The following is a 27,318-nucleotide window of genomic DNA, read 5'->3' as shown; positions in this document are numbered from 1 at the left end:
TTAGTTCTTAATTTTTTAATTCTTTTACACAAATGTATCAGATCATACTAGCATATATTAGCTCAAATGTGTTATGCCTGCTATAGTCATTCCTTAGATGGTATTTCCTGTTCCAAAATTTTCCTTCGTTCCACTAGGAATATCCAATATTTGTAATTTTTCTTTTTTCTGTCCTACCAAGCAAGAGCAGAGACTGATTTTTCTTGTTGTCCAATGAATGGTTTATAAAACTGTGCATTGGGGGCAGACAGTAACTGTATATTTACACAGTCCTAACAATGGAGTCAAATGAACATCCTTAACCGAGGAAATGTCTAGAATTGAAAGCAAGAATCTTCCTTTGATATGTGAGTAGGAAGAAGAAGATTGCCAGTAATGCTTGTGAACTTGTAAACAATAATTAAAATGTATGTACATGCTGACAGAGGTTGCATAATATGCCAATTTTGGTGAATTATTTTTCTAATGCTTTTCAACAAATAAACTCCAGACTAGCAATTACTATGTGCTAGGATTCCCCAGTAAAAAACCCAAAATCCTTATGTTGAAATAATTATATATAAGCCTGGTCATAAATATAGAAAATATATTATGTAAGGCAAAAGGGAAGATGTCTATTTCTCCAGATATTGATCAAAGGCATCTTCTGGTTGCTAGAGTCAACCTTGACCATTGGTGAGGGATTCTGATACCTCTTAATTCTTCATTCTGGAAGCCACAATAGTTTCCCATGCTTACTGCAAACAGGATATACGGTCTCATTTTCTAATTCAGATTTTGCTTATTTATTTGAAGCACAAATTCTTTTCAAATTTAGGATAATTTGTTCTTTTACATTCCAATCTCTGCTTTGTGGCTATTAAGCCCAAGGACATATAAACAGACTTTAGAAATATTTTGATCTCTTCCATGGCACACAAAATTTCAAAGTTGGAGAAGGAAAGAAGAAGGCAAAAAGCTTGAAGTCAGTGTCTGCAAATGAAGTCTAGTTAGAGGCAGAGGCTGCACATAATACTGTCCTGATACGGTTAATATAAAATGGCTTCTGAGGTTTCTGGAATTAAGAAGAAGTAAACAAATAGATTATTCCTGAAAATAGGAAGTCTGATTGTATAGAAATCTCTTTAGTCTTATGCAAAAAATAATGTTCCTTAGTAGTAGAAAACAAGGAGGGAGTAGTAGTGGACAGTCTTGTGGTAATAAAGTTGGACCCTGGGAATAATTTTACCTAGTAAGTACAGGGGCTTATTGCTATTTTTTCTATTATTATTTTACATTCATTGGTCACCCAACTCCAATGGACTCTTGTTTTATACCTCTTCAGAAAATGTAGCATTATTCCTGCTTCAGATGCATAACATTCCTTTTTCCCTATATAATTTCTCTGCAATTATGCAAATAATCATGGTCTTATGGTAATATCCTAAAATAATGATTAAAGTTCAAAGTTTATTGTTTGCGGCCCAAGATCAAACCCAGAAAATTGACCCAATCCCACAATAAATATAATAAAAGAAAAGAAAGAAAATCCTGAGATAATGAACAGCTAACAATAGAATTTGGAAGGAATCAGTTTCTAAGAGCTATAGCTGTTGGATAAAAATGTTGCAACTTTCTTAAGAAGTTTGTTTAAAAGTGGGCACCCAAAAGAAGGATAATGATATTCTGGTCACAGTGACAATATTAAGTGGATAGCAACTGGGAAAAGTAAGTGGGATATTTTAACAGCACGTGTGAAATAGATTCTATCTCCATGTCTGAGTAGAAACAAGCATGGCTTTTGTATGGGAGAATTATTTCTACCAATTCACCATAATAGGTAATATACCAATTGGGCCAGTGTAAAGGAGAGTAGAATAGAATACTGGGGGGGAAAATCCAGGAACAGTCCAGGGAGGGGAGGAAATTACGTTATAAAAAAGGTTGCATATTTAGATTGAGCATCTAATTTAACAGAAAAACACCACCACTAGTTTAGTAGGTTAAGATGGAAACTGTTGAGATTACTGAACAGTGCAATCATGTGCACATCTCAGAAGCAAATAACGTTGAATTCATTACTTTTTGGATGGGTGAATATATGAGATAAGGCTAAAATGGTAAAAAAAAATCTATATCAACACTATGGGCCTTGCAGCAGGATGGGCAACAAACAAATTTAAATGTATTTCTTTGCATGTGTTGCACTTATGCTGAATTTAATGTATTGAATGCCTGTGAATTCTTCATAGCAATATCCTTAGTTTCCCAAAGGAAAATGCTGTTGATCATGGTATGTTTAAGTGGAAGAAATTTAGGCTTGGGTAGATTATTTTGGATGTCTGCCATTTTGCTACCTCCCTTTACAAAACTGTTGTGGCAAATTTGTAATACTTGAACTGCATTCTGGTTTGTGTGTGCTGTGATCTATGGTGAGGGGAAAGACTTACTACCGTAAAAAAGCAGAATCTGGATCCTAGTTCTTCCTTTCATGCTAATAAAAGTTGTTTTTCTAACAGTTTTATTTGCCTTAAGAAAGATGCTACTAATAGAGCCCTAACAAAGTACAAAGAATCTCAGTGTTCAAATATTTTGTGTTAGTAATATAAATTCCTTTCCCCATTTTTATTGGCAATATCATGGTTAAGACCAGAGTTCTTTCCTCTGGTGAGGAGAGAGCAGAAATACTAGTTAGGGTTCTTTCACAGATTTTAAAGTTGATAAATTTATTTACCAAATATCAATATTGGTGCCTTTTTTGATTTTCTTCTTCTTTTCTTTGATTTTCAAAATCTTGCAATGTATGATTTATAAATGCTCAAAACATTAACTTTATACAAACTTTTGCAATCAGGTTTGCCTTGAAGTGAAACACTCTTTTGACTATTTTAATTTCCAATTCATGTGGTGCACTTTTACAGTGAGGAAGGATGAGAACTAATTCAGCAACTGATGTATTGTGATTTCTTGTTTTACTTCAAAGGGTCGAACCAAGAAGAAACCTGCTCCAGTGAAATATGAAGCTGGAGATCTTGTATGGGCCAAGTTCAACAGACGTCCTTGGTGGCCCTGTAAAATTTGTCATGATCCTGTATTAGATACTCATTCAAAAATGAAAGGTAATCTACTCAACCTGCATTATATAAGTTTTGAGTTTTGTTACTGAAAATCATTAAGTACATGTAACATTTTGTAAATGATTCATTTGCATTGTATAGATTAATCATGATCAATTGATAGGGAAGAAATAGAAATGACATTCTTAAGCTAGTCCTAAACTAATCATCTTTGTAATTATTGAGATTTTCTTTTCTTTTTTCCAAGTTTTTTATTTTTTTACAAACATATCAATGTGTGAAGAGTGTGGCACCTGAGTGTCATACATTTTAATACAAACAAAATAATAATAATCATATTTACTACATGTGACAAGCTTATACAGTTCTGGTAATAATACACCTATTTATGTTGAATTATAATATTTCATTATTTAGTTATTCAATATTTCAATATGTTATTTTTATGCAATTACCATATTCTGAGTGTCATTCCTTTTAATACAAATAATATTAATCATATTTGTTATATTGAACAAGCTTATATGGAATAATAATACACATATTTATGTTGTTATAATCTACCATTATTTAATTATTCAATATTTCAATATGTTATTTTTATGCCAATCACCATATTATTCAAGCATACTTAATAATACCATCATTCAGGTTCTGATTTCTCCTCTTATTATTACTTCACCTTATTATATGAAAATGTGTATTCCATTAATCCCCCTCTCTCTAGTTTCCATCCCTATTCTAACTTTTAATTATGCCACTATTATATTTAAAAATATTCCCTTTATATCTATTGTCTCTTGCCCGCTTTAAAGCTTTGATTGGTCATTTCTTAGCTTGCCTCCTAAATCTTGAATCTTTACCTCCATCTGCTTCCACATCTTGACCAATCATTTTAAGCATTTCTCCCTTCTCTGCCCTTTTCCATTGTCTAATTTTCAAAATATCTATTCTTGCCCCTATTTCTCTTCCCAAAAAGTATTCCTGCAACTCCAGTTCCTTTTTTAATTCCCTTAAAATACTCTCCTCTTGGCTTATTTCATCAGTTACCTCCTTTCTGTCATCTTGTTTTATTTGTTAGTTTATCCATTCTGTTTTTTCATCTATTCTTTCAATTGGCTCCTCCTCTTCCTGGACGTCTTGATCACTCCTTGTCCTTTGTATCATGTTTTCCAGCTGTCCATCTATGCTCTGCATTTTATTCATAATCTCCTTGTATTTTCTTGTCAAAGTATCCTTAATACCTTTAATTAACAATCCTGTTTCTTCCCAAATTCCACTCATTTCTTCCTGGTGAAGCATCTCGTTTAGTTTTATTTTATTCCTCTTTTGTCCAGTAATCCAAAAACCATATATTCAAACCTAAAGTCACTTCTCAAAAAGTTCAATATTCATAAATCTTTATATCCCAAAGCTGATCAACCTGTTCCTCTGGATAGTCCCAATCCCCCCCCCCCCCCGAATCTTCATAAGTCTCTCTATAAATTCAGTCTTGTATTGTAGCCTTCAGGGGTCATTTTAATAATGTCTTTCTTATTCTCACATTTAAATCTCCAATAGCCAAGTATTTCCAGGATTTTGAGAATTGGTTATGCTGTCCTTTTGTCAGCAGGTGGCACTTTTAAGTCAAATTTCAATATTAACCAGTTTTATCCAATTTTAATGGTATCAGTTCAAATATAAAGATGTTAGTTTAAGTAAATAGTTCCAGCATTTTGAAATGCCTATCCAAAACAACGCCTGTTCACTTTAAAAATCCAATTTTCTGTATTTTTAAAGGTTTTTGTCTTTCTCCCTTTGATTTTTTTTCTTTCAATTTTGAAATTCTTCCCAAAATGTTAAATTGCTGCTTTTAAAAAGCCTCTCTTTTCATGGATATTCTTTTGGGGTTAAATTTTAAATAAAAAAAGATTCTTCTCATCCAATTCCAAACACTGTTCACCAGCACTGCTCCATTACAGTTCTTAGGAGTTCCTTGACTGTCCCAGCTTCATGGCAGCCTTCTTTAGGCTGCCTCTTCTCCTTGCCATGGTGTAGAGGGGAAAAAGCCAGGGTTCAGCAGGAGAGTTTGCAATCTCTACTGCAACCTCTTAGGGTGTCCCTCCTTAGCTTTTCCACTCCTACAAGGTGGTTTTGGCTCCTCTCAGAGCCCACAGATGGAGAACTCATCACAGGGAACACAGAGACCCGGTCCCTGTATCTGATATCACCGCAATGTCAGCTGGAAGTCCCTGAGTGAGATTTTCTTAATGGGGAGAAGGGAAGTACAGAATATTTGTTACATAGTGAGTGGAGTACAATGAGTACATTGTTTTGAGTGTGGGTCAAGTTCAGGACAGTACAAATTTCCAAAGCACCCGAAGGCCAGACAAGGAAGAATGGATGGAAACTAATCAATGAGAGGTTCAACCTAGAAATAAGGAGAAATTTTCTGACAGAATAATTAACCAGTGGAACAGCTTGCCTTCAGAAGGAGACTTTCAAGAAGAGACTGGACTGCGACTTGTCTAAAATGGTATAGGGTCTCCTGCTTGAGCAGGGAGTTGAACTAGATGACCTACAAAGGTCCATTCCAGGGGTGGGTTCTACTTACCTTTACTACCGGATCGCTTAGCTCATGTGTGCTCGCTTCCGCGCATGCGCAGATAGTCAATTATGATGTGCGGGTGGGTGGATCCTCCCACCATTTTTACTACCAGTTCTATAGAACTGGGCAGAACCGGGAGCGACCCACCACTGGTCCATTCCAATTCTATTATTTTGTATTTCAAATGACTGTTTTAAGATCAGAATATTCTTGAATGGAATATGTTGATCTTCCTGACGATTATCCATATGAATGCAGTCATGCAGCAAAATTCTAAACTGGCCTATTTTGAAGCTAGCTGTTTATGCATTGGATTTATTTTTTTAAAAAATGCATGTGAAGATTTTTATAACTATAATCCTATGCAAAATATTTTTTTCAATTCTTAAGGATTCTTCAAATGCAACTACTAAGGCATTTTTAAAGTGCATATCTTTAAAAATAAAGTTTACAATAGAAGGAGGCAGCAGAACAATCTTAGTTACGGGGATATTTTAAAAAATAATTGCAGTACAGAATATGTATAGCCCTCAACTATTTGTTTAGCAACTGTTTGATGTTACAATTGAACTATAAAAAAAGCAACTTATGACAGGTTCTCACACTTGCAACCATTATAGTATCCCTACGGTCATATGATCAAAATTTGAGTACTTGGCAGATAGCATGTGTTTATAAAAATTGCAGTATCCCATGATTGATATTTGTGACCTTCCCAGCTGGCTTCTGACAAGCAAAATCAGTGAGGGAAGCCAGATTTGCTTAATGATCATGTGATTCACTTAACCAATGAGGTGATTCATTAACTGTAGAAAAAAAGGTTATAAAATCGGGCATGATTCATTTAACAACCACCTTATAGCTAAGGGTTGAAATGAAGGGTTCTAGATGCTCTCTGAGCTTGGCTGTTTCCTTGCAGATGTTTCATTACCCAAACTAGGTAACATCATCAGTGCAAATGATGAACATCACTAACGATTTTACCTTCATTTGGGTAAATGTCTATGGAGATTCTCAATCATCCAGGTCATGGTTGTCCCAAAAGTGCTTTCTCCAAAAGGCAACTGGATTTTCTTGGGGGTTTTTTCTTTGAAAACATTTCACTTCTCATTCAAGAAGCTTCCTCAGTTCTCCAGAAAACAGTGAAATGTTTTCAAAGAAAAAAAACAAAGTCCACTTGCCTTTTGGAGGAAGCACCTTTGGGACTTCATTTGGGTAATGTCTTCAAGAAAACAACCAAGCTCATAACAACATCATTGCTTAGCAGCAGAATTTCCAGTCCCAATTCTGATCTTTAAGTTGAGGAGTACCTGTATTGGAGTAAAGGAGATAGGGGGAAAGTTACCTCTTTACTCCTAGTTAAGTGTTGTTAGAGAATAATGCTAGGAAGAAGAGAGAAGAAGACATACAGTATAGCCATCTAATAATAATGAAAAGGGGAGTGAGAAGGATAGTCTCCTGGGGATGGATGGTTTAATTCCAAGTGCAGCTTGTTTTTTTTTCCAAACTTTCCTCTCCCCACACACATTCACCAATTTGAAGATTTTTTTTAAAAAAAGAATGGCTACGAGGAAAGAGCAGTTTTCTAAGTCATTTGGTGGACAAGGAGAAAAGGGTTAATTTTATCTTGCCTCCTGTCCCCAAAATGGTTTGCTATGCTGCATGTAGAAATTGGAGATCCACCAATGTTGATGAATACTGCTCTGTAGTCTGTGTCATTGGCCATGTTGTGGGCCAGGAATTGTGGTTCAGCAATTTCTGACCCTTCATTGGATTCACCACTTCTGGCTAATAAGGGCAGTTGAAGCTTAATATGGAGAAAAAGGAAGCTCAGATAACCTGTGAACGAATAGACTGACTGCATCTTGCTCATAAATAAAGCAGTATCTGTAGAGATACATTTATTTATTAGATTTCTATTCTGCCTTTATTATTTTACAAATAACTCAAGGCGGCAAACACATGCACTATTCCTTCCTCCAACATTTTCTCCATAACAACACGCCATATGATGTGGGTGGGATTGAAAGTGACTGGCCTAAAGTCACCCAGCTGGCTTTCATGCCTAAAGCAAAACTAGAGCTCTCAGCCTCCTGTTTTTAGGCAAGTACCTTAAGCACTACGTCAGATTGGCTCTTTTAATTTTAGAAATAAGCAGCTCCTATTAAAAAAAATAAATCAATTTTTATTGATTCCCCCACACAAAAACACACACATTGTTTATGAACAGAATATTGGCCAGACCATATCTTATAAACCTTAACTTAACATATCCAAATATATTTTACTCAGTTACAATTTCTGCCCAAATATCCTTTTACCATATTTTAATCACAAACTTAATGCTTCTATGCACATTTATGTAAACCACATCTTCTTTCGCCCTCAAGTTCAAATTTCTGCATTTTTACTAACATATATTCTCTTTCATTGTTTTTTAGCTAATTCAATTTTTATCCTGATGTATTCAAATGTGTTCGGGGTTGTCTTTCTTCCATTTCATCTTTTCCATTTTACAGCAATCTTTCTTCCCTTTCTTATCCTCTCCCTTCCTTCTTTTAACCTTCTTACTTTCTTCTCTCCTCTCCTACTCCTTCTCTACATCCCCTTCCTTTCCCCCTCCTCTGTTCTTCCTTCCACTCCAACCTTCTCTCCTACTCTTATTTTCCCTCCCTTTCTTCCTCTCCTCTCCCTTTCTTCTTTCTTTCTCTCTCCTTCTCCCTTTTTCCACCTCTCTCCTCCTTTTTATCTCTCTCTATTGCTGTATTCATTTTAATTTCAATATTTTCCGCTATGGTGTCCAGACAACCCCGGTTTCCCATTTATTGAGTCTATTTCTCAGAATTCCCCTCATATTTTAGTTATTAACATTTTCATCTTGTTCTATTGCTTTATTAAGTACAACCCTTTATTAAGTACAACCTTCCATCTCTTATTTCTTTAAATTCTTATTCCCAGTTCAACAATAATTATTTTTCTCTTTCATTAAGATTTAATGAAAGATTTACTAACATTTCAGTTTTATTCCATTTTCCATCTCACTATATTTCACATTTTATCTATTGGACTATTTCTCTTAAACAATATATTTCTTCTTTACTTCTTTTCAATTTTGTATCTTAATGTCAATTAATTTCTTTATTCTTTTCTATATTTAAAATTTATTTCTTTACCATCCTATAATTCTTTCCAATTCCATGCATCCTCAAAAAATAAAACATATATCCCATTGTATCTTTCACATTTCATCTACTTCCTTTACAATAATCTATATATTTCTTCTAATTTACTTCTTACATACACTTTCTACATCTATTTTAATTTCTTTTTTACTATTCATTTTTCTTCTCCTTTTAAATCATTTTCCTTCAGACTCTCCAAACTTCCATTTTTTAATATTTTCCTTCCTTTCTCCCATTCTCTTATTTTCTTTTTCTTCTCTTTCTTATATCTTCCTTTCCACATCCTTTCTCTACTTTTTACTCTTTTGATTTTTTCCCCTCAATCTTTCCCCATTTCCTCCTCTTCTCTTCTTCCTTGAGAGATACTCTCTAATTTAACTCTGTCACTGTTAATCCAAGTGTAATCATTTATTTTTTCCACCCTTTTAACTTCCCCCCCTTAATCTTTTCCCATTGCCTTCTTTTCTCTTCTTTTTTAAAATATACTTTCCCCTATCCATTTTTTCACTGTCAATCCCAGTGTAATCATCTATGTTTCTGTCTTCATCTATATAATTGTCTTCAGTTATTTCCTTTTCAGCATTGTATTCTTGTTCCTCTTGCTTCTCCCACATAGTTATTTTTTTACATTTTAACCACTCTTCTGCTTCCTTGTTTCCCCTTAAGAGATTCTTGTACCATTTGAAACATTTCCCTTAGTTCCTCATACTCATCCTCCCAACTCTCCATGTTCTCAATTTAAGGAGAAAAGCTTTTCAAATTTATTATTTTAACTTATATATAGTTCAAATTCAAGTACATGTAATGTCCCTTTTTTCTTTTCTTTTTTATTTCCAGAAAATATCCAATTCAGATGTTCCTTTAAACTGTTCCAATTGAAGTCTTTGTTGTTTCCACTCCCCTTTTTTAAAAATCGCGCTGCAGCTGTTTGAACAAATCCTCCTCCTGACTTTCCCACGTTAGTCTAACTGATGCAATACTTTCTTTCCTCCAGCAGATGTCTCTCTCCAATTCACAAGTTCCTCGCCAAAAAAATGTCACTTTTTAATCCACAAAGATAATTACTTCCTGTTCCTCAATTCTTTTGTTAGCAAAAGATGTTTTTCTTCAATTTTCTTTTCCTTTTATTATTTTTAATTTTTTCCAAGTCCAATTTTAAACCCAGATGGAAAGTTTCTTTTCAGGGCTTTAATCTCAAAATTCCGCTTTGCTTTTTGTTTCCTTCGCTTTATATTTCCGTGTGCCAATTAGCCGCTAATTTCAAGTTGAAACTCCTTTTAAGCTTTGAAAAATTTTCTTCTTACCTGTGAGTTGGCCAATCACTCATCCGGTAACAATACTCCATTCAATCACCGCTCCTGCTCAAGTCTTTTTGTGTGGCCGCCCCAGCTTTTGACAGCTCCTAATGGCTGTCTTCCCATGCCGTTGGATCGGAGGCTAATGCCGGCACTCCAGGGAATTTGCAACTTCCCTGTTCGTACTGGTCTGTGCCTCCCTTCTTCGCAGTCTCTACAAGACAGCTATGACCCATAGAGGACCCCCAAACGGCTGAGATATCAAGGTTTTCTCCGGAGCACCGGGATCCGCCATCCCGCATCAATGCTGGCCACTCCCCCTCCTCAGCTCCTATTAAAATTAAGCCTCTAGCAACATTGGGATTGCTTTGGAGCAATTCTTAGGATATTTAAAGAAAGAAAGGCTTATTTGTTTGGTTTACTTCTTTTAATAGTGAACTTTGATGCCACTAGGTATGAAAGGTATCAAAATGTGCTGAGAATGGTGAAGTTTACTGAAACACACCTTTAAATATACGGAGGGTGATATGGTTTCTTACATCATACATGGGGTGGGGGTGGGGGTTGTGGGTTCTTACGTTGTGACATTTTAATCTTGTAAATTACCTAGTGTCATTGTACCTGAGTTTTATTTATTTATTTATTAAATTTGTTTGCTGCCCATCTTGCTGTGAGGTGACTCCAAGCCGACTACAACAATTAGGAGTTAGGTGGCCATATACATTTATTTAATAAATAAACAATAAATTTAATAAATAAAATCACAGGCAGAAAAGAACATTCCTACTGGTCATGAAATGTTCTGGGGATGTAAATTTGAAAATCTAATGTATATCCCTTGAGCTCTTGATTCTAAAAGAAAGCTGACGGAAAACATGCAAAGGACTCTCCTATAATAAAGTAAACGTGTGTTTCAGTAACTTATTTTAGGCTCCATTTGCTAATCCTAAATTGACAGTTTCAGGCCGTTCTTTTCTGAACTTAGTACAAAATGTAAATATAGCTAATTTTATTTCAATAGTTACTAACCGCAAGCCATACCGAGAGTATTATGTGGAAGTATTGGGTGATCCATCTGAAAGAGCCTGGGTAGTAGGAAAATCTATTGTGATTTTTGAAGGAAGACATCAGTTTGAAGAACTTCCTGTCCTTCGGAGAAGAGGCAAACAAAAAGAGAAAGGTTACAGGCACAAGGTAAATCTCTTGTTCTCATGCATATACTGTGTTGAGGCTTTTTGCTGAAATATAACAGTAAGGATCCAGCCAAAGAAGCATAAATTGCAGTTGGAATGAAATCACTTGTATAAATACCTCATTGAAATTAGTAGGATGTCAGTTTTATTTAAACTGACATCCAATAAAAAATTCTATTATTCTAAAAATTCTATTCTATTCTATTCTATTTTGATTATGGCCATAACATTTTCAAGCTGTAATGATTGATATAATTTGATTCTTGAAGTTTGAAGTACTCCAGGCTGACCAATGGAATTCTTAACAATTCCATTAGGTTTCATTTAGGATCAATATTCATTAAGTTACCTAATGTAATAATGCCACTCAAATCTGAGTTGTATATTTTGTTATATATTGCAAATAAACTTTGTGAAGGCAAGTATGATAATCTCTTCGTGTGTTATTATCATTTGCATATAAGCATTTATTTTCTAATTTCCTCTTGTCCTGTCTTCATTTATTTTTAAGGTTCCTAAGAAATTTATGGCTAAATGGGAGATCAGTGTCGGCCTTACTACTGAATATCTTAAGCAGAATGGCATGAAAAAATGTATCCGGACTTCTGGCAAATTGGATAGCGTCCATTTAATGGGATCATATAAAAAGGATTCCTTAAACGAGCAGAGCAGGCATCTGAATGGATATTTGAAACCATTAGCATTTGATTCTAAACATTTGTCCCATGTTAAAGGGAAACTACTCACTAAATCACAAATGAGGAAGAACTCCGATGCAAGGAAGGGGAATAGAATAAAAAAATGTAGCATTAAGGGAGAGTGTGAAGGGGAAATGCCAGTGAGCAAAGTTAAAAATACAATTTCTGAAAACATGCCAGATAAGCAGGCATCTCATGAACTTTGCAGAGCAGCGGAAAGCCTTATAGGTTCCAAATGTACTGTGGAAAACTATTTGCTGTCTTCTTTTGGAGAAAGACAATTTGAAAATAAATCTAAGAAAGCAGAATGCAACATCTCTCAAAGAGACTGCCAGCTTGAATCCCCCAAAATAGATTTGAAGAAAATGAAAAGCCCCTCAGGCTTCATGTCCAGTTCAACACAACAGCAGCCATATTCTGGAACTGATGATGGAAATGAGAGGAAAAAAGAAATGGACTCTGATGGTATCTGCGATCTAGAGCCTTTTGACCAAAGTATTGCAGCAGCATATAGAGATCTAAAAATTTGTGACTCTATAAACAAAACAGGAAAGGAACTGTCTTTGGGACAAAGAAGCATTAAACGTCCTGTATCTTTCTCAAAAAGTAATAATAGAAACCAGACACCCCTGGAAGACTCTTTGGATAGGAATGCCAATGTTGAAACAGGAGGTGAGCAATTCCAGCAGCCATCCTTTGAAGCTGAGAGGAAGGCATCTGCTTACAGGAAGGACAATCTTACCATTGTAGATAAGCACACTACACTCCAAAGCAAAGGGTTTACAAGTCATGTGGATATTAAACAGTTTCAATTCAGAACTATAAAATGCAAACATAAAGGATCTGCTGCTGCTGCCGCCGCTGCCACCACAGAATCATCTCTTAGGAAAGACGAATGTATCCCTGACTGCTGCTTTTCTACTACCAAAGGTGCTCCTGGGTTTCAACTAGATACATCTGCCAAAAGTGGGAAGCTTGATGGGTCTAAACTGCCAAACAGCACTAGAGAGAAATCTCATGATTCTGCTGAAATAGAAACAGCTGTTGTGAAACATGTACTTTCTGAACTGAAAGAGCTATCCTATAGGTCCATGAATGATAAAGACTGTGGGCCACCCAAGACTGCAGTGCCCTTACTCTTTTCATCTGTCTCGGGGCAAAATCACTTGCCTATTGAGCCTGATTATAAATTCAGCACCTTATTAATGATGTTGAAAGATATGCATGACAGTAAGACAAAAGAGAAACAGATCATGACTTCGCAGAATATTGTCTCCTATAGAAATTCTAGCAACGGTGAAAGTGCTGGAAGTAATACTCCGAGTGATTTGACATCTTTGACTACAATGGGAGCAACTCCTAAAATAGAAAAAAATCAAGATAGTGTTCAAGAACCAGAATGCCATAAACCCAAAGAAGGTCAGTCCTCTTTTTCACATGATATCACAACCAAGTTGATCAGTCCTGGTGCTAAAAAAAGGGAACCCACAAATATGGCTGTTGCTGATACACACTGCACCGCAAGGCGCAGCTATCCAAAATCTAAGCAACTATCTAAGCTAATAGTTAACACAACATCAAAGAGCAAATCATTAAAACATTTATTCAGTACAGCAAAGAGAGTGTCCCACCAGCATAGAGCTACCCTAAGCTCAGTTGCTAGATCTCTAGACAAAACCCAGGAAGATTTTGCAAGGAAAGTACCTTGGGAGTTAATCCAACACTCTCCTGGTGAAGACTCTTCAAGTTCCTCTGATGGCAGTTTAGTTCATGTAAAAATGAAGTCAGAATCTGGTAAAAAGAAAGAGAGCTACAGGCCCTCTGAAAATGGGGAGTGCCTAGAGTTGGAAACAGGACTGAATAGAGAAGGCTCCATGGGGGATGAGTCTAAAGATGTAAGCCACGTAGCACCCAAAAAGCGATGGAAGCGTTTTAACCAAAGCAGTTCTAAAGCTGGTAAGCACATCAGTAGCTCTAGGAAAACAGAAGGGGAAATATTTTGGTCATCTTTGACTGGTACTGAACGAAACAATTTTGATTGAGTGGAGATCTCTCCTTGCTTTTCAGGGTGATTAAATAAGACTCCTAAACAGGCAAAGTTTGTGAAAACTTTTTAGCTGAGTCATGTTTTCTTGTTTATAATAAGAACTGCAAGTGGGTTGTTTGATTCCCTATAGTTGCAGGTGGAATTTACTGTGAAATCCTGTAGATAAAAATCATTTTTAAAAAGGTGGACTAGAACTTGGTTCTTTGACATCCAATTTTCCAGGATAATTCTCTGTTTGTTAATACAAGGAACATGTAAAATGTGTGCCTGAAGTGGTACAGCTGTTAAATTACTTATTGTTTCATTTGTAGGTTGTGGGAACTAAGTGTTGCAAAGATATAGAAGCAAGCTAACTTTGACAGGAAAGAAAATCTTAGGAGAATAGCCCGGCATATATTATGTTGTATTGAATCCTTCAAACACTTCTCTTCTTTTGAGCTTAATTTAGGTTTCTAATTTTTAGAAGTCAAATCAACAACTGTCCAAATAAGAAAAGAAATACATTTAGGTTTTTTTCTTTACTTTACAAAAGGATATTATTTTCAAATGAAACTGTTGTGGAATCAAGCCCAGCTGTACTATAAGCAGTTCAAAATGGCAGGAATTTTAGTGTGTCTGTTGTGAATCCTACACACAACTAAATGGTATAAATAAACTTATTAGAAACAAAAATCTGGTTTACATGTGGTAAGAAGTGTAAGATGTAGACTGGACTGTATTAGGCCTACTGTATCTGGGCTGCACATACCCAGATGACATTATAGGTGGCAATAATTCTTTTTTTTTTTTATTCAAAAAGTTTTACAAAATTTTTCCCCTTTCCCCTCCTCCCCTCCTTCGCAACCCCTCCCCCGACTTCCCGGAACGAGCACAAGGTATAGTTAAAAATAAAACAAACATATGCTAAAAATTTTTCGTCCCAACTTAATTATACCCCTACAATCATCAATTCCTAACTTCCCCCAAAAGCAATCAAAAATAATACATCATAATCATTCAAAAACAGTCTGATAACTCTTAGTCTGATATCTACGTTGAATATAGTCAATCCATTTTTTCCATTCCTTTAAGTATCTTTCTTGCGTATTGTCTTTCAAAAAGGCAGGTGGCAATAATTCTGAATCTCGTTGCTGTTATCTAGTGTTGCCTCAATTTTTGCAGCCCAGGGATAATACACCTAGTCTCTATCATTTCAATCCATGGGCTGTAGATTGTATTTTTAACTGTTCACTTACATCATTCGTGTCCAAGCTTGGGTTGCCTGTTATGTTGTTCCCCAAATCTTAAATAGTTGCTTGAGTCCTGCCAGACCATAATAATCAATATGACGAAAGAGAAGTATTATTTAATGCATGAGAAATTGATTTATTAAATATAGTTTATCTGAATATCTTTACTTGAAGAACCTCTGCAAATAGGCAAACAGAACTGAAAGCAATGGGCTGAACTACAACTCTCCTCTCCTCATATAGTAGCATGTATTTTATGTTCTGCTTTGTTTTTAACTGAGGGAGTATTGAAAAGAATATCTCCACCGGAAGTTAAAATGGTGTAACCCATCTTCCCATTTCAGTAATGTGTCATGTGGAGGTAGGTTGAGATCTGAAGGTGCAGAAAGCAGGATAAAGGTCAGTTATAATTTGGTAGTGCCAAAGATATTAATTTGTAACTTCTTTATGTATAAAATGTATATTCATACATATGTGCAATAAATGAATAAGGTTAGGAGTTAAGAGGTTGCTATCATAAACTGCATCTCTACCTGCTGTTTCATAAAAAGTAAATTAAACACACTCATAATTAGGTTGCTCCCAGATATGACTTCAGATTTAGTCTAGTAATTCCACTTCATGTTGAAAATTGACCTTGCAATATGCATTGAAGGACAGATATATTTGATTTAAAATTTCATCATATAGACTGTTGTTTTAGTAGAACAAGGCACCGTATTTTTCAGAGTATAAGACACAGTTTTTTCCCTCCTAAAAGAGGCTGACAATTTGACTCTTATACTCTGAATGTAGCTTTTTCTAAGCTATTTTTCAGCCTTAAGGAGGCGCTAGCGAGTGAAGTGATCTCCGTGCTAAGCTTTTTTTCAGTGAAGAAATCATGCTTTGCCTGCCTCCTCCAACTCTCAACTGTGACGCTTTTTTTCAGCCCTAACAAGGTGCTAGCGAGTCCTGGTTTGCCTGCTTTTCTCATTACTTCTCTCTCTCCAAAGATCAGTTGTGCTATAGAAGCTGTTTTTTATTCCCAAGCAGGGGATAAAAAACAGCAAACTAACGTGCTGAAGCTGACCAGACTAAGGAGCTTGCCAGATGAATACCTGGTTGGCAGGTTCCCTACCCCCCATTTTCCTCCCCAGAAACTAAGCTGTGTCTTACACTCCGGTGCGTCTTATACTCTGAAAAATACGGTAATATTGCAAGTAGCTGATCCTACCTAACAATAAGTTTCTGCACTTTTTACCTAATGTAGTGGTTGGCGGTAGCTACGTGCACATTATATTGATTTTGTGGGTTCAACATTAATTACAGTACCAGTAGATTTCTAGGTGAATTAAGTGTTGATTTTAACTTATAAAATCCATATAGCTTGGGAGTTGGATACCTGCAGAAGCAACTACTTCATATGGAGCCTATTGATCCAGTGTGCACACCCTGGGTAGGAACCTTAAAGGAAGAGAGGAGAATTTCAATACTTCTAAGATGGTTGAAAGGCCCATAGTCTGTGGGATTGACCTTTGCTGAGAAGTCTAAAACAGTAAAGAGGGATGCAATTCCGCCCCCATCCAGATTCCATTGAAGATCATCTCATGAACTTTCCGCTATTTGCTCAGACCTGAATTCTGATTGAAAGGAATGAGATAATCCAATTTGTTTTGGACACTTTTCAGTTTGAAGTACTATCACAACCTTCCCCAGAACTGGGAGATTTGAAAATGGATAATAGTTTTCTAAATGGGCAAAATCAAGTTTTCTTTATGAGCAGGGCAGGGGGGTGAAATGCTTCTGGTTCGGACCGGATCACCTGATCTGGTAGTGATGGCGGCGTGTGGTTCTGAGAACCAGTAGTAAAAGTCCCGGCCGAAAAAATGCTTTTAAAAGTAAAAAAAAAAAAAAGCCTCTGATGATCGTGCAGCTCAGCTAGGATCGTCAGAGGCTTTTAAAAGCATTTTTTCTACAACCTCTTTGGCTGAAGAGGTTGTAAAAAATGCTTTTAAAAGAAAACAAAGCCTCTGATGATCGTGCAGCTCAGCTAGGATCGTCAGAGGCTTTTAAAAGCATTTTTTCTACAACCTCTTTGGCTGAAGAGGTTGTAAAAAATGCTTTTAAAAGAAAACAAAGCCTCTGACAATCAGGCAACTCAGCTGGAATCGTCAGAGGAGCCTTTTAAAAGCATTTTTTTCGTCGGCCAAAGAGGTAGAAAAAATGCTTTAAAAAAAAAAAGTTGGCCATGCCTACCCAGTCACATTAACTTCCCACCACCACCAAGCCACGGCCACAGAACCAATAGTAACAAATTTAACATTTCACCCCTGGAGCAGGGGTGTTTCTTCAAGGAGTATAATACTAATCCTTCACCAACCTTGGTTTTACCTCCCTGATAACCCCTTACCTTCTTCCTGAAGGGACCAGATCAGACAGGATTTCCATTCACATGTGGATGCTCTCCATTTCCTCAGAGTGCTCAGAATAAAATGCACTATAGATAACATTGTAAGAGGCATACCCATATTACTTCCATTGATTCGGTCCTTTTGGCATCTAGTTTTGAGCATTTTGCATTTTATTGGCAAAATGTTCTGAGCTTGTGGGCAGTTTTTTTCCCAACTCTTGCTACACAAAAGGAAGTGGGTCATCCTGAACAATACTGCTGGGACCCAGCCTGCTAGCACAATAAAGACAAATAAGAATACTTCACCAGCCTATACTATAGTGATAGACTCAAATATGAGCTTGTACCAGGTTTGTTTAAGCCCACTTCTATCTTTCTTCACCAATGGTCCTGTTGTTTCATTTCCCAGAAATTCTTAGTAAATTACTGGGCACCTTGGGATGAATGGGTGAGAGAGCACTCAAAAGCTATCTTGTCAAGCACATTGGTCAGTTGAAATCCATGCAAATCCATAAAGTGTTTAGGGTTCACCTTCTCTGCAGAATTTTTAGATGATGACTAACGTTAGGCAACTGAGTAAGTGATCTAGCCATGGCAAATACTACCAGTCCCATTCTCAAGCATAGACTACCAGCAGATGCGCCAAGGTGAATACTTAATATATGATAGGTAACTGCTTACATCTATCAGACCAGGCATTTATGTTAATGCAAATATTCTCAACTGTTTTCTTTATGTCGCCACTACATCATCATCAAAAGCTTTTACCCTATAAGCTAGAGTTCAGTAGCATGGCAATTGTGGATACCATAGCATATAAGATTCTGGCCAGGAGCAAGCGTATCTCCTAAACGGCAAACATTGAAGACAGGATGGTAAAGCTACTGGCTGCATCCTATTTGTTTTCCATACTTGTGGGGCTTTGGGGGCTAAGAGAGAGCAGGATGGAATCCCCTCTGAAGAAATGAAATTGATGTTTAGAGGGCAAAGATGCATAAAAATAATTTTAAATAGAGCTTGTGATGATGATGAAGACGATGGTGCTTTTTTATAATGGAAGATTCTATCCCACCCTCATTGTTCCTTTTTGAAGTCTGTGAAGCTGTTTCTCTCTTCTCTCAGTTGTAAATGCAGAGAAGAAGCGCCTTAGAAAACCAAGCAAGAGGCTTCTGGAATATGCAGAGGAATATGACAACATATTTGCATCAAAGAAGAAGAAAAAGAGTCAGGAATCATTTCAAAAGGTGGGTGTTGAATCAAATTAGGAATTTATGAAAAATGGGGAAAACCTAATTTTTTTTTTGGCTAAAAAATTAGGATTAGAATTCAAAATAGGAGTAAGTGTATAGAGTGGGGAGAAGCAATTTCCTCTTCTGACTATAGTTTTTATTTAATGTGTGAATATACAGGTAGTCATTTAGTGGCTGTCTCATTTAGTGACTATTCACAGGACAATAATGAAAAAATAACTTTACAACCAGTCCTTGCATTTAATAACCTTTGCAGGTCTGTAAAGAAAAGAAAAGCGGAAGTAAGATTATAAACTCACTCTAGCTCACTTAGTGATGGCTTTGCTTAACAAGTGAATTGGTGGTCCCAATTGCACTAAACAATGACAATCTTTAGTAGGAATGAGGAAGGAAGAATAGTAAATAACAAGTGACACAAACACCCCCAAATATTTGACTCCTCCTATAAAGGAAGTTTTTTTTAATATAATAAACAATTGCTGTGTCATGCTTGTTTCCTATGAAGGAATAGGATTTGAGTATATCACCAGTCAGAAAATTGTTCACAGAAGTATTATAGTACTTGCCAGTCTACCTTGAATACATCATGTTTAATCTCTAAACTAATCAGATTACTGTAATTCTTTCAATTATAATTAGGGATGAGAGGAATACATTTGGTCATGAATGAATAAAGAATTAATTAGTTGTTTCAATATCTCTGGTTTTCCCCCAATACATATTTTTTTAAAATCATCATCAAAAACGGTAAAATTAACCAATTGTATTTTTTAAATTATAAGTCTTCTTTTTTTAAAGCACATATCTTAAGGAACGTAGGGATTTGATTCTGCAAATAACATCACCATGATTAATTTTTGCCTTCATTCTTAGAAATGTCTATTGGCTCTCCATGATCCAAAGCCATCAACTTATTGCTTCCCTCATTCCCACTTAATGGTTATCATGGACAGAAGAAAGTCAGAGAATCCTCTAGCCTAATGATACTGTATCACGCAGTGTAATTTATTGGGGGAGAGAAGGAATATTAGTTATGGAAGTACCAAGTAAAGGCAATACTGTGCCTTCGTTATTTCTCATTTTAATTTTATTTTGTTGTTTCTTTTAAAAAAGCAGAAGAATTTATTATATACCTGCATAACTGCTTCCACTAGTAGAGCCGAAAGTAAACTTGACTGCTACCTAAAATATGCTGAAATATGGTCATATCCGATATAACTTTGGTAATGATTTGTACTGATTCCTACTCTGACCACTATTTTTTTGTTGATCACTGCTAATAGACAAGTTCTCTGGAAAAGTCTGAAACCAAACAGAAAAGCAGCATTGAGAAACAAGCATGTAATAAATCTCTTGAGCAGAAGCCCTTGGACTCGGTTTCATCAGCTTCGTCATCAAAAGAATCTCCTCCAGTCCTTGAAGCCGAGCGTCCTTTGTCAGAGGAATCTGATGCCCAGTCCAGGGAACCCAGATTAGAAATGCCAGTTTTGACGTTATCTTCACCAGATGTGTTGGAATCTGTTGCCTCTGCTCCAGATTCTCATTCACAGGGAGAAGAACCAATAGTGAAACCAGGTATGGAGATATATTTTCTGTGCAACTCCGTTTGAAAACCTACGATACTGCATGTAGTATTTATTGGATGGATTTAATTTATACCTTGCCTTTCCACCCAGACAAATATTGAAGTAGCATAATTTAAACAAAAAGAAAAATCCCACCCCACGCCAGGTTAAAATTAACATTAAAATAGGTACCAGAAACATTTAAAAATTAAAGGTTTCGAAAAAGTAAAACCTTTATAAATTGTGTAAATTATTCTCTTGGAAGCATTCTACTTCACAATTTTATTGGTTCACAAATATTACTTATGTATATATTTCTGTCTGCTTCAATGTTTAAAAGCTGTTTAACTCTTGACAAAATGCATAAACACAATTTGCAGACTTGTAGCTTATGAAATAAAATGTCAGTTTTTAACATTTTTTTTTGTAATGTTTTGAGAATTACATTAATTATTATGTGAACATTGCAAAACATTTTAATGTGAATATGGAATGCATTCTACTTTATTGTTTCCAGGCATTTCTGTTCAACTAAGCATAATCACTGTGGTATTCTTATTTTCTAACTTGCTAGTTAGACTAGTTACGGTAAAACAACCTGTTAAGAAGACCATGAATTCAGCCAGATCTGGAATTTTTCATGTTTGACTTGGCTTTAATTTTTCTTACATCTTGCCTTTTCCCAAGAGCCATCAATCCACAGGTAAAGACCCTTTAGGTCACAGGTGTCAAATTTGCAGCATCACATTGCCATCATGTGATGTTTTGTGATGTTTTTCCCATTCATGGAGCTGGGGTGGGCATGGCCTGCACATGATGCATCCAGCCCGCGGGCCACCAGTTTGACACTCCTGCTTTAGGCCCATAAAATAAGTGCTTAGGAGCTCAGTTTGCAGCATATTAAGAGTATAGAGGTTTACCACTGTATAGGAGGGGTCCCTAAACTTTTTTCCATTGCACATTGCTTTAGCATAATCTTAATGTACACAAGTCCCCTAAAAATCTAAACACCAAAATGAACACAACGATGAAAACAATACAATGAAATTTGTTTACAATGAATTTATTATTGGAGTTTTTTCCCATTCAATCCTGTCCAATTCTGGGAGGCTTCCTGAACCTGCAAGGTTTCTTGGCGAGGTTTTTCAGAAGTGGCTTGCCATTGCCTTTTTCCTAAGGCTGAAAGGAAGTGACTCTCTAAGGTCAAACGTGGTAGAAGAGAATTTACATCAGTTCTCTGCAATCCAAGGGCATTAATTGATTCATTGCTGGAACTGGACTTTGCATAAAAGCACTTCGCTCACGAGTGGATTGTACAAGTGGAAATATTGCCATTTTTCCTTGTTTTACATTTTATAATAGAGAAACTGGAAGGTATGGGGATTGGACTTCAAGGAGTTCATTCATCAATAATTACCAGAGTTGCAGCAGCAGTTGAATAATTTGGGATATTTTATTCTTGTTTTTTTCCTTCTGTTGTGAAGAAGCTTAATAAATAATGCCATTGTTCTTAGTTGTTTGATGCTGCTTTTTTAAATCCAGTGAAGTCACTGTTTTATATATATATATTTTTTTTCTTGTAGGAAGCTTTGAGAGTAAGCGCCAGCGAAAGCCAACAAAAAAGCTCTTAGAATCCAATGATTTGGATACAACATTTATACCAAAGAGAGAGTGGACCTCTATAAAGAAGGTAAATTGATCTTTCTTTCAGTTTAAAAATAATTCTTAAAATGTTACCATTTACTCTGAAAATCAGTTACTTTCAAGACCTGGTTATGGTGACGAGGCTTGGGGCTTCCATGGAACCAGAGACTTCTGTAGATGGCTCCATAGATAAGGAGGTGTTTTTTATTCTCCTTCACTTATGGTTTGTCTTTTTAGTCGTTATGATATTTATTATTATTGTTTTTATACATGTACTTGCTGTTTTTATAAGTTCTGCTGTAAGTTATTGTGCCTATCCCAAAGTTGCCTTGTGCGCCTATATAAATTTGGTCAATCAGTAAAACTCCTTGTTGCAACCCTGTAATCCCTTAATTAGGAATAGAGTTGCGGCGACTGGATGGAGCTGAGCATTTACTGGCAAGATGCCTTTCCTGATGCTACACAGAGTGCGCAGCAGATATATTTTTTTTCTTGTAGGAAGCTTTGAGAGTAAGCGCCAGCGAAAGCCAACAAAAAAGCTCTTAGAATCCAATGATTTGGATACAACATTTATACCAAAGAGAGAGTGGACCTCTATAAAGAAGGTAAATTGATCTTTCTTTCAGTTTAAAAATAATTCTTAAAATGTTACCATTTACTCTGAAAATCAGTTACTTTCAAGACCTGGTTATGGTGACGAGGCTTGGGGCTTCCATGGAACCAGAGACTTCTGTAGATGGCTCCATAGATAAGGAGGTGTTTTTTATTCTCCTTCACTTATGGTTTGTCTTTTTAGTCGTTATGATATTTATTATTATTGTTTTTATACATGTACTTGCTGTTTTTATAAGTTCTGCTGTAAGTTATTGTGCCTAACCCAAAGTTGCCTTGTGCGCCTATATAAATTTGGTCAATCAGTAAAACTCCTTGTTGCAACCCTGTAATCCCTTAATTAGGAATAGAGTTGCGGCGACTGGATGGAGCTGAGCATTTACTGGCAAGATGCCTTTCCTGATGCTACACAGAGTGCGCAGCAGATATATATTTTTTTTGTGCTCTAGGAGAGAAATATATGCTGCTATCTAGGATTGAACTCTCAATCTTTCAAGTGAGAGCTGAGAGTCTTCAACGCTAGGCCACCATGCCACTCAAAAAAATTAATAACTAAATAAATTACAGAAGTATAAAATTTTAGACAGCATATGTTTGATTAACGCATAGAAGCTGAGGGAAAAAATCCATGTGATATATTTCAGAAGATGATCTATAACATTCCCATTGCATATTCTTTAAAACACACATGGTATACACAGAGGTTACATTATGACCTGGTGATCTGAATTGTGAACTATTTGGTAAAGAAACCTGGATTGGAACTGAAGTGCTTTGTGAATTGTACCCACTCTTAGGAGGAGTCAGATAACAGAAATTGGGCATGCTCAATGAAATATGAGTCCAGAGGGGAGGGGTGGGAGTGGAAAAAGCATCCCAGAAAGGACCATTTCTAGGTGAATAAAAGTAAGAGAGGGAAGAGATACTTTTAGTATGGAATTGTTGGTGCTCTCTGAACTTGGAGGCTTGCTGGCAGAAATTTCAGTGCTGGAAGAAAGTGGAGTTTGCTCTGTTATATATATACTGCTAGGTAGTAGCTTTCCCTGTCAATGTTAGTGGGGGTGCTATTTTCTTTTGGATAGTGCCTTGATTAGGCTGTTGTTTACTCCTTGTTTTTCTAAGTTGCTAGTTCCTTGATTAGGGCATTTTTACTGCTTGATTATTTGTCTGGTGTTACTCCTGATGTTAATCCCTCTTTATCTGGATATTGATTGGGGAGATATTCTGGTCTGACTGTTCTTTTTAGTTTTTTAATTTTCTCTTTTGAATGGTGTGTAATATTGTTTATTTCTATGTGCCTGTTGACCGAATACCAAGCTTCCAGGAATTATGTCATGCTTTTGGATTTACCTTGATCTAGAATGCTGACAGTTTCCCTGGTGAAATCATTGTTGAGTCTGGCTATATGTTATGAGATTAAGGAACTTCTCACTGCTAGTTGGTATTCATGGATGCACTCTGCTAGTCTTCTACCTATATTTCCTTCATAGTGACTGTTATAGTTCTTTTATGTTAAGCAAGTAGTCCTCAACTTATAACCGCAACTGGGACTGGAATCTTGGTCATTGAGCATAGTAGTCATTTAGCCCATGTGACTGAATTACTCTGACCAGCTGCAGGAATGGAGCTGGGATTTTCATAGTCTGACTTTTAAATATTTAGGAAATTAATAATACATTATGTATTATATATACATATATAATACACACACACACACACACACACACATATATATAATATATCCATGGCATCCCACTGTCCAGCCCCACTTCTGCATCTTTCTCATTTAAATTTGTTTGTAACATATCAACTGGAATTGCATTTTTAGCCAAACTTGTTAAAAATATGTCCTTGTAGAACAATGTGTTTTCATGTTCTAAATTATCGATGGTGCTTATCCACAGTTTCCTGAGGCTGGTCCTTTGGAGACTGAAATGCCTGAGTTTTATTCCACATCTCGGCTTTCAAATGCTGTGGAAGGTAAGAAATGCATACATAAGTAAATAATACTAAAGTGAGCAAGGGTTTGGGATTGCATCTCAGAATCCATCAGCTATGGTGAATGTAAGTATCTTCATATGAACCAAATATAAACTGAGCCCAATAAAAAAGAACTACATTTTTATCTCATTAGACTGAACTTATTTAAAATGAAATCTTGGCTCTACCTGGAATTCATCAGAAACATTCTGAGGAATAATTCAGGAACATTCAAAAACATGAACATATGAAGAGTATGAATAGAAGTCATCTTGAGAAGAAGGTTGTGTGAGAATCAGGTCTTCTTTGACTTAACTTTGTGAAGTTTAGCTCCAACTGGACTTTTTTTGGTTATGTTCTAAAGGAGGGGTCCCCAACCATTCAGACCTCGGGGACCACTAAATTCACAATTTTAAATCCTGCGGACCACTAATATGATCTGCCTAATGATCAGCTGGGTGGGCATGGCTAGGTGGTCGTGTGACTGGGCATGGCCAACTCGATGTCACTCACGTCGGGAGCACCTTGCCCCTCCCCTCCCAGCCACTCCTTGCCTGCCCTCCTGGGCTCCTTAGGGCCCCAACAGGAAGCAGTTGTTGGAGCTAAGCGGCCACCACCAGAAACAGTTGGCAAAACAATTGACTCAGTTCAGATTGGATCTGGCCAAGTAGGAGGCTCAGCAGAAGCACCTCGCTCAGGACTACGAGCATAGGCTTTCCAAGCACAAGGAAGACTTGCGACAGTGCAAGGCCAGGTACCAGCACCTGGAGGCTCAGCAGGCTGAGATGGTCAGCCAGTTCCAGGCCATGATGCAGTCCCACTGGAACAAGGCCCTCTGGCTCTTCGCCACTAGCGGCACTTCCCTCCAGCCTTCGCCCAAAGCCCCGTACCAGGAGGCTGGAGCAGACCCCAAGTCAGAATTTTTGCCCCCTCCAACCTGCACAAAAAGACCCCAAAGGAGGAGACTCTGCAGCAACACAGACATTCATTGCACGTATCCATCCTAGGGACTGTAGTTTGAGGAACCCTGATTTAGTGCAATATAAAAAAATGCAAATAATCTTTTTGTGGACCACCAAAATTTTCTCGTGAACCACCAGTGGTCCATGGACCACCAGTTGGTGACCGCTATTCTAAAGGATAAGGCATCCACAATCAATAGAGATTATTCCTTAATTTTGATATGTAGTTTTCAAGCGCTGCATTTATCTAGACGTAAACTGTCTGCATTAAAGATGAACATGCCCTACAAAGGAAGAATAGGTAGGAAAAATATAAATCCACATTTGCTTGATTATTTGCTTCCATATCCAGAAATGATCAGGTATTCTCATGTTCTGCTCTCTCCTTCCGGCAAAAACAGTAAGGAGGAGGAGAAAGATGATGGAAGGGCAGTTGCATTAAGAATGGAAGCAGAGAAAAGGGATATCAAAACCCTATGGAGGTGATGGGGGAAAGAGGTTACTAGGCAGAGAAGAGAAGCCTGTTAAATTTTTCAAGCAAATAGTGTGTACCAAGCAATGGCTGGTCTTCAAAGTCACATCTTTTCAGCAACATCATTTGTAACTTCTATCCATTTGCTTATTTAAAATACTGTCCCTCTATTGTTCTCTGAATAGAAAGATCAGTTTTTAGGTAATTACTTGGACCCGACTAATTCACAGATAAATTATTTGCTGCACAATGGTCCTACAGAAGAAGTAGGGTGTGCTGTTTGCAAATGGACAGACACATTTTTCAAACTGTTAGAACCAAAATATGGAATGCATCGACATTGTCATTACACTGTGTATATAGCCACTGAAGGGGAATCAAAATTTGCAAAAGTTTTTGCTCAATTAACAGAAGGTACCCAAGGTTAGATTATGGTATTCAGTTCTGAGGACCAGGAGTGCCAGAATTGTATTGTGGGGGAAGTTAACATCCTACAGCTCCAGATACAGCTCCAGATGTGTGGTCTTCCTTGCTGCAGCTCCTGAAAAGGTTCCTGGGAAACAGAGGAAGAGAAAGAGGCAGCGCCGTAGCTTGGCAGCAACTCCCTGTAAAAAAGAAAAGAGTGACAATACTCAGGAGGAAACTCCAAACACGGAGGTACTGCTAAATCAACTTTGTATGATATGACTTTGCAAATTTGATTGAGGAATAAGAAGGGACATTTTAATAAATATTGTTTTGCCAACAAATATTTCCCTGCTAAAGTAGGCACTTGCTTTAAAAAGCCTAATCATGTTAATTTTAAAAGATATTGTTGAGACAGTCACATGACCAGGGTAAGCTAGAGGGTTTGGGGTAATTTTGTTCTGAAATTTGAGGGGTGTCTAATAATAGTATCTGTTGTTGTTCAGTCACTGAGTTACACCCAAATCTTTGCAACCCCTTGGATCACAACAAGCCAGCCTCCTCCCCATCTTTCACTGTCTTTCGCAGTTTGCCCAAACTCATGTTTGTTGTGTTGATGTGTTAGAGTGTTTACAGCATGACTACCATTTTGTGAGAACCCAGGAGCAAAAACCAGTACACAGAGGTTTGTCTTACAAACAGTGGTTTATATACAAGACTTCTACATACAGAAATACATGTGGTAGGCACAT

General features: G+C 36.8%; 1 protein-coding gene across 1 annotated transcript in view; it reads left to right on the top strand.

The window, feature by feature from the left end:
* Positions 1-27,318, top strand: part of NSD1 (nuclear receptor binding SET domain protein 1) — a 78,281-nt gene that overhangs the window by 23,857 nt on the left and 27,106 nt on the right. The window contains exons 2-9 of the mRNA XM_058171756.1: positions 2,963-3,098; positions 11,142-11,314; positions 11,825-13,967; positions 18,799-18,920; positions 20,210-20,501; positions 22,075-22,181; positions 24,652-24,727; positions 26,700-26,818. Of these exons, the coding sequence (XP_058027739.1) occupies positions 2,963-3,098; positions 11,142-11,314; positions 11,825-13,967; positions 18,799-18,920; positions 20,210-20,501; positions 22,075-22,181; positions 24,652-24,727; positions 26,700-26,818 (3,168 nt within the window). The remainder of the gene's footprint in view (positions 1-2,962; positions 3,099-11,141; positions 11,315-11,824; positions 13,968-18,798; positions 18,921-20,209; positions 20,502-22,074; positions 22,182-24,651; positions 24,728-26,699; positions 26,819-27,318) is intronic.

Source organism: Ahaetulla prasina, chromosome 2 (genome assembly GCF_028640845.1).
Source record: "Ahaetulla prasina isolate Xishuangbanna chromosome 2, ASM2864084v1, whole genome shotgun sequence".
Lineage (NCBI taxonomy): Eukaryota > Metazoa > Chordata > Lepidosauria > Squamata > Colubridae > Ahaetulla > Ahaetulla prasina.
Note: the sequence above shows the minus strand (reverse complement) of the source record. Positions and strands in the feature narration are given on the sequence as shown.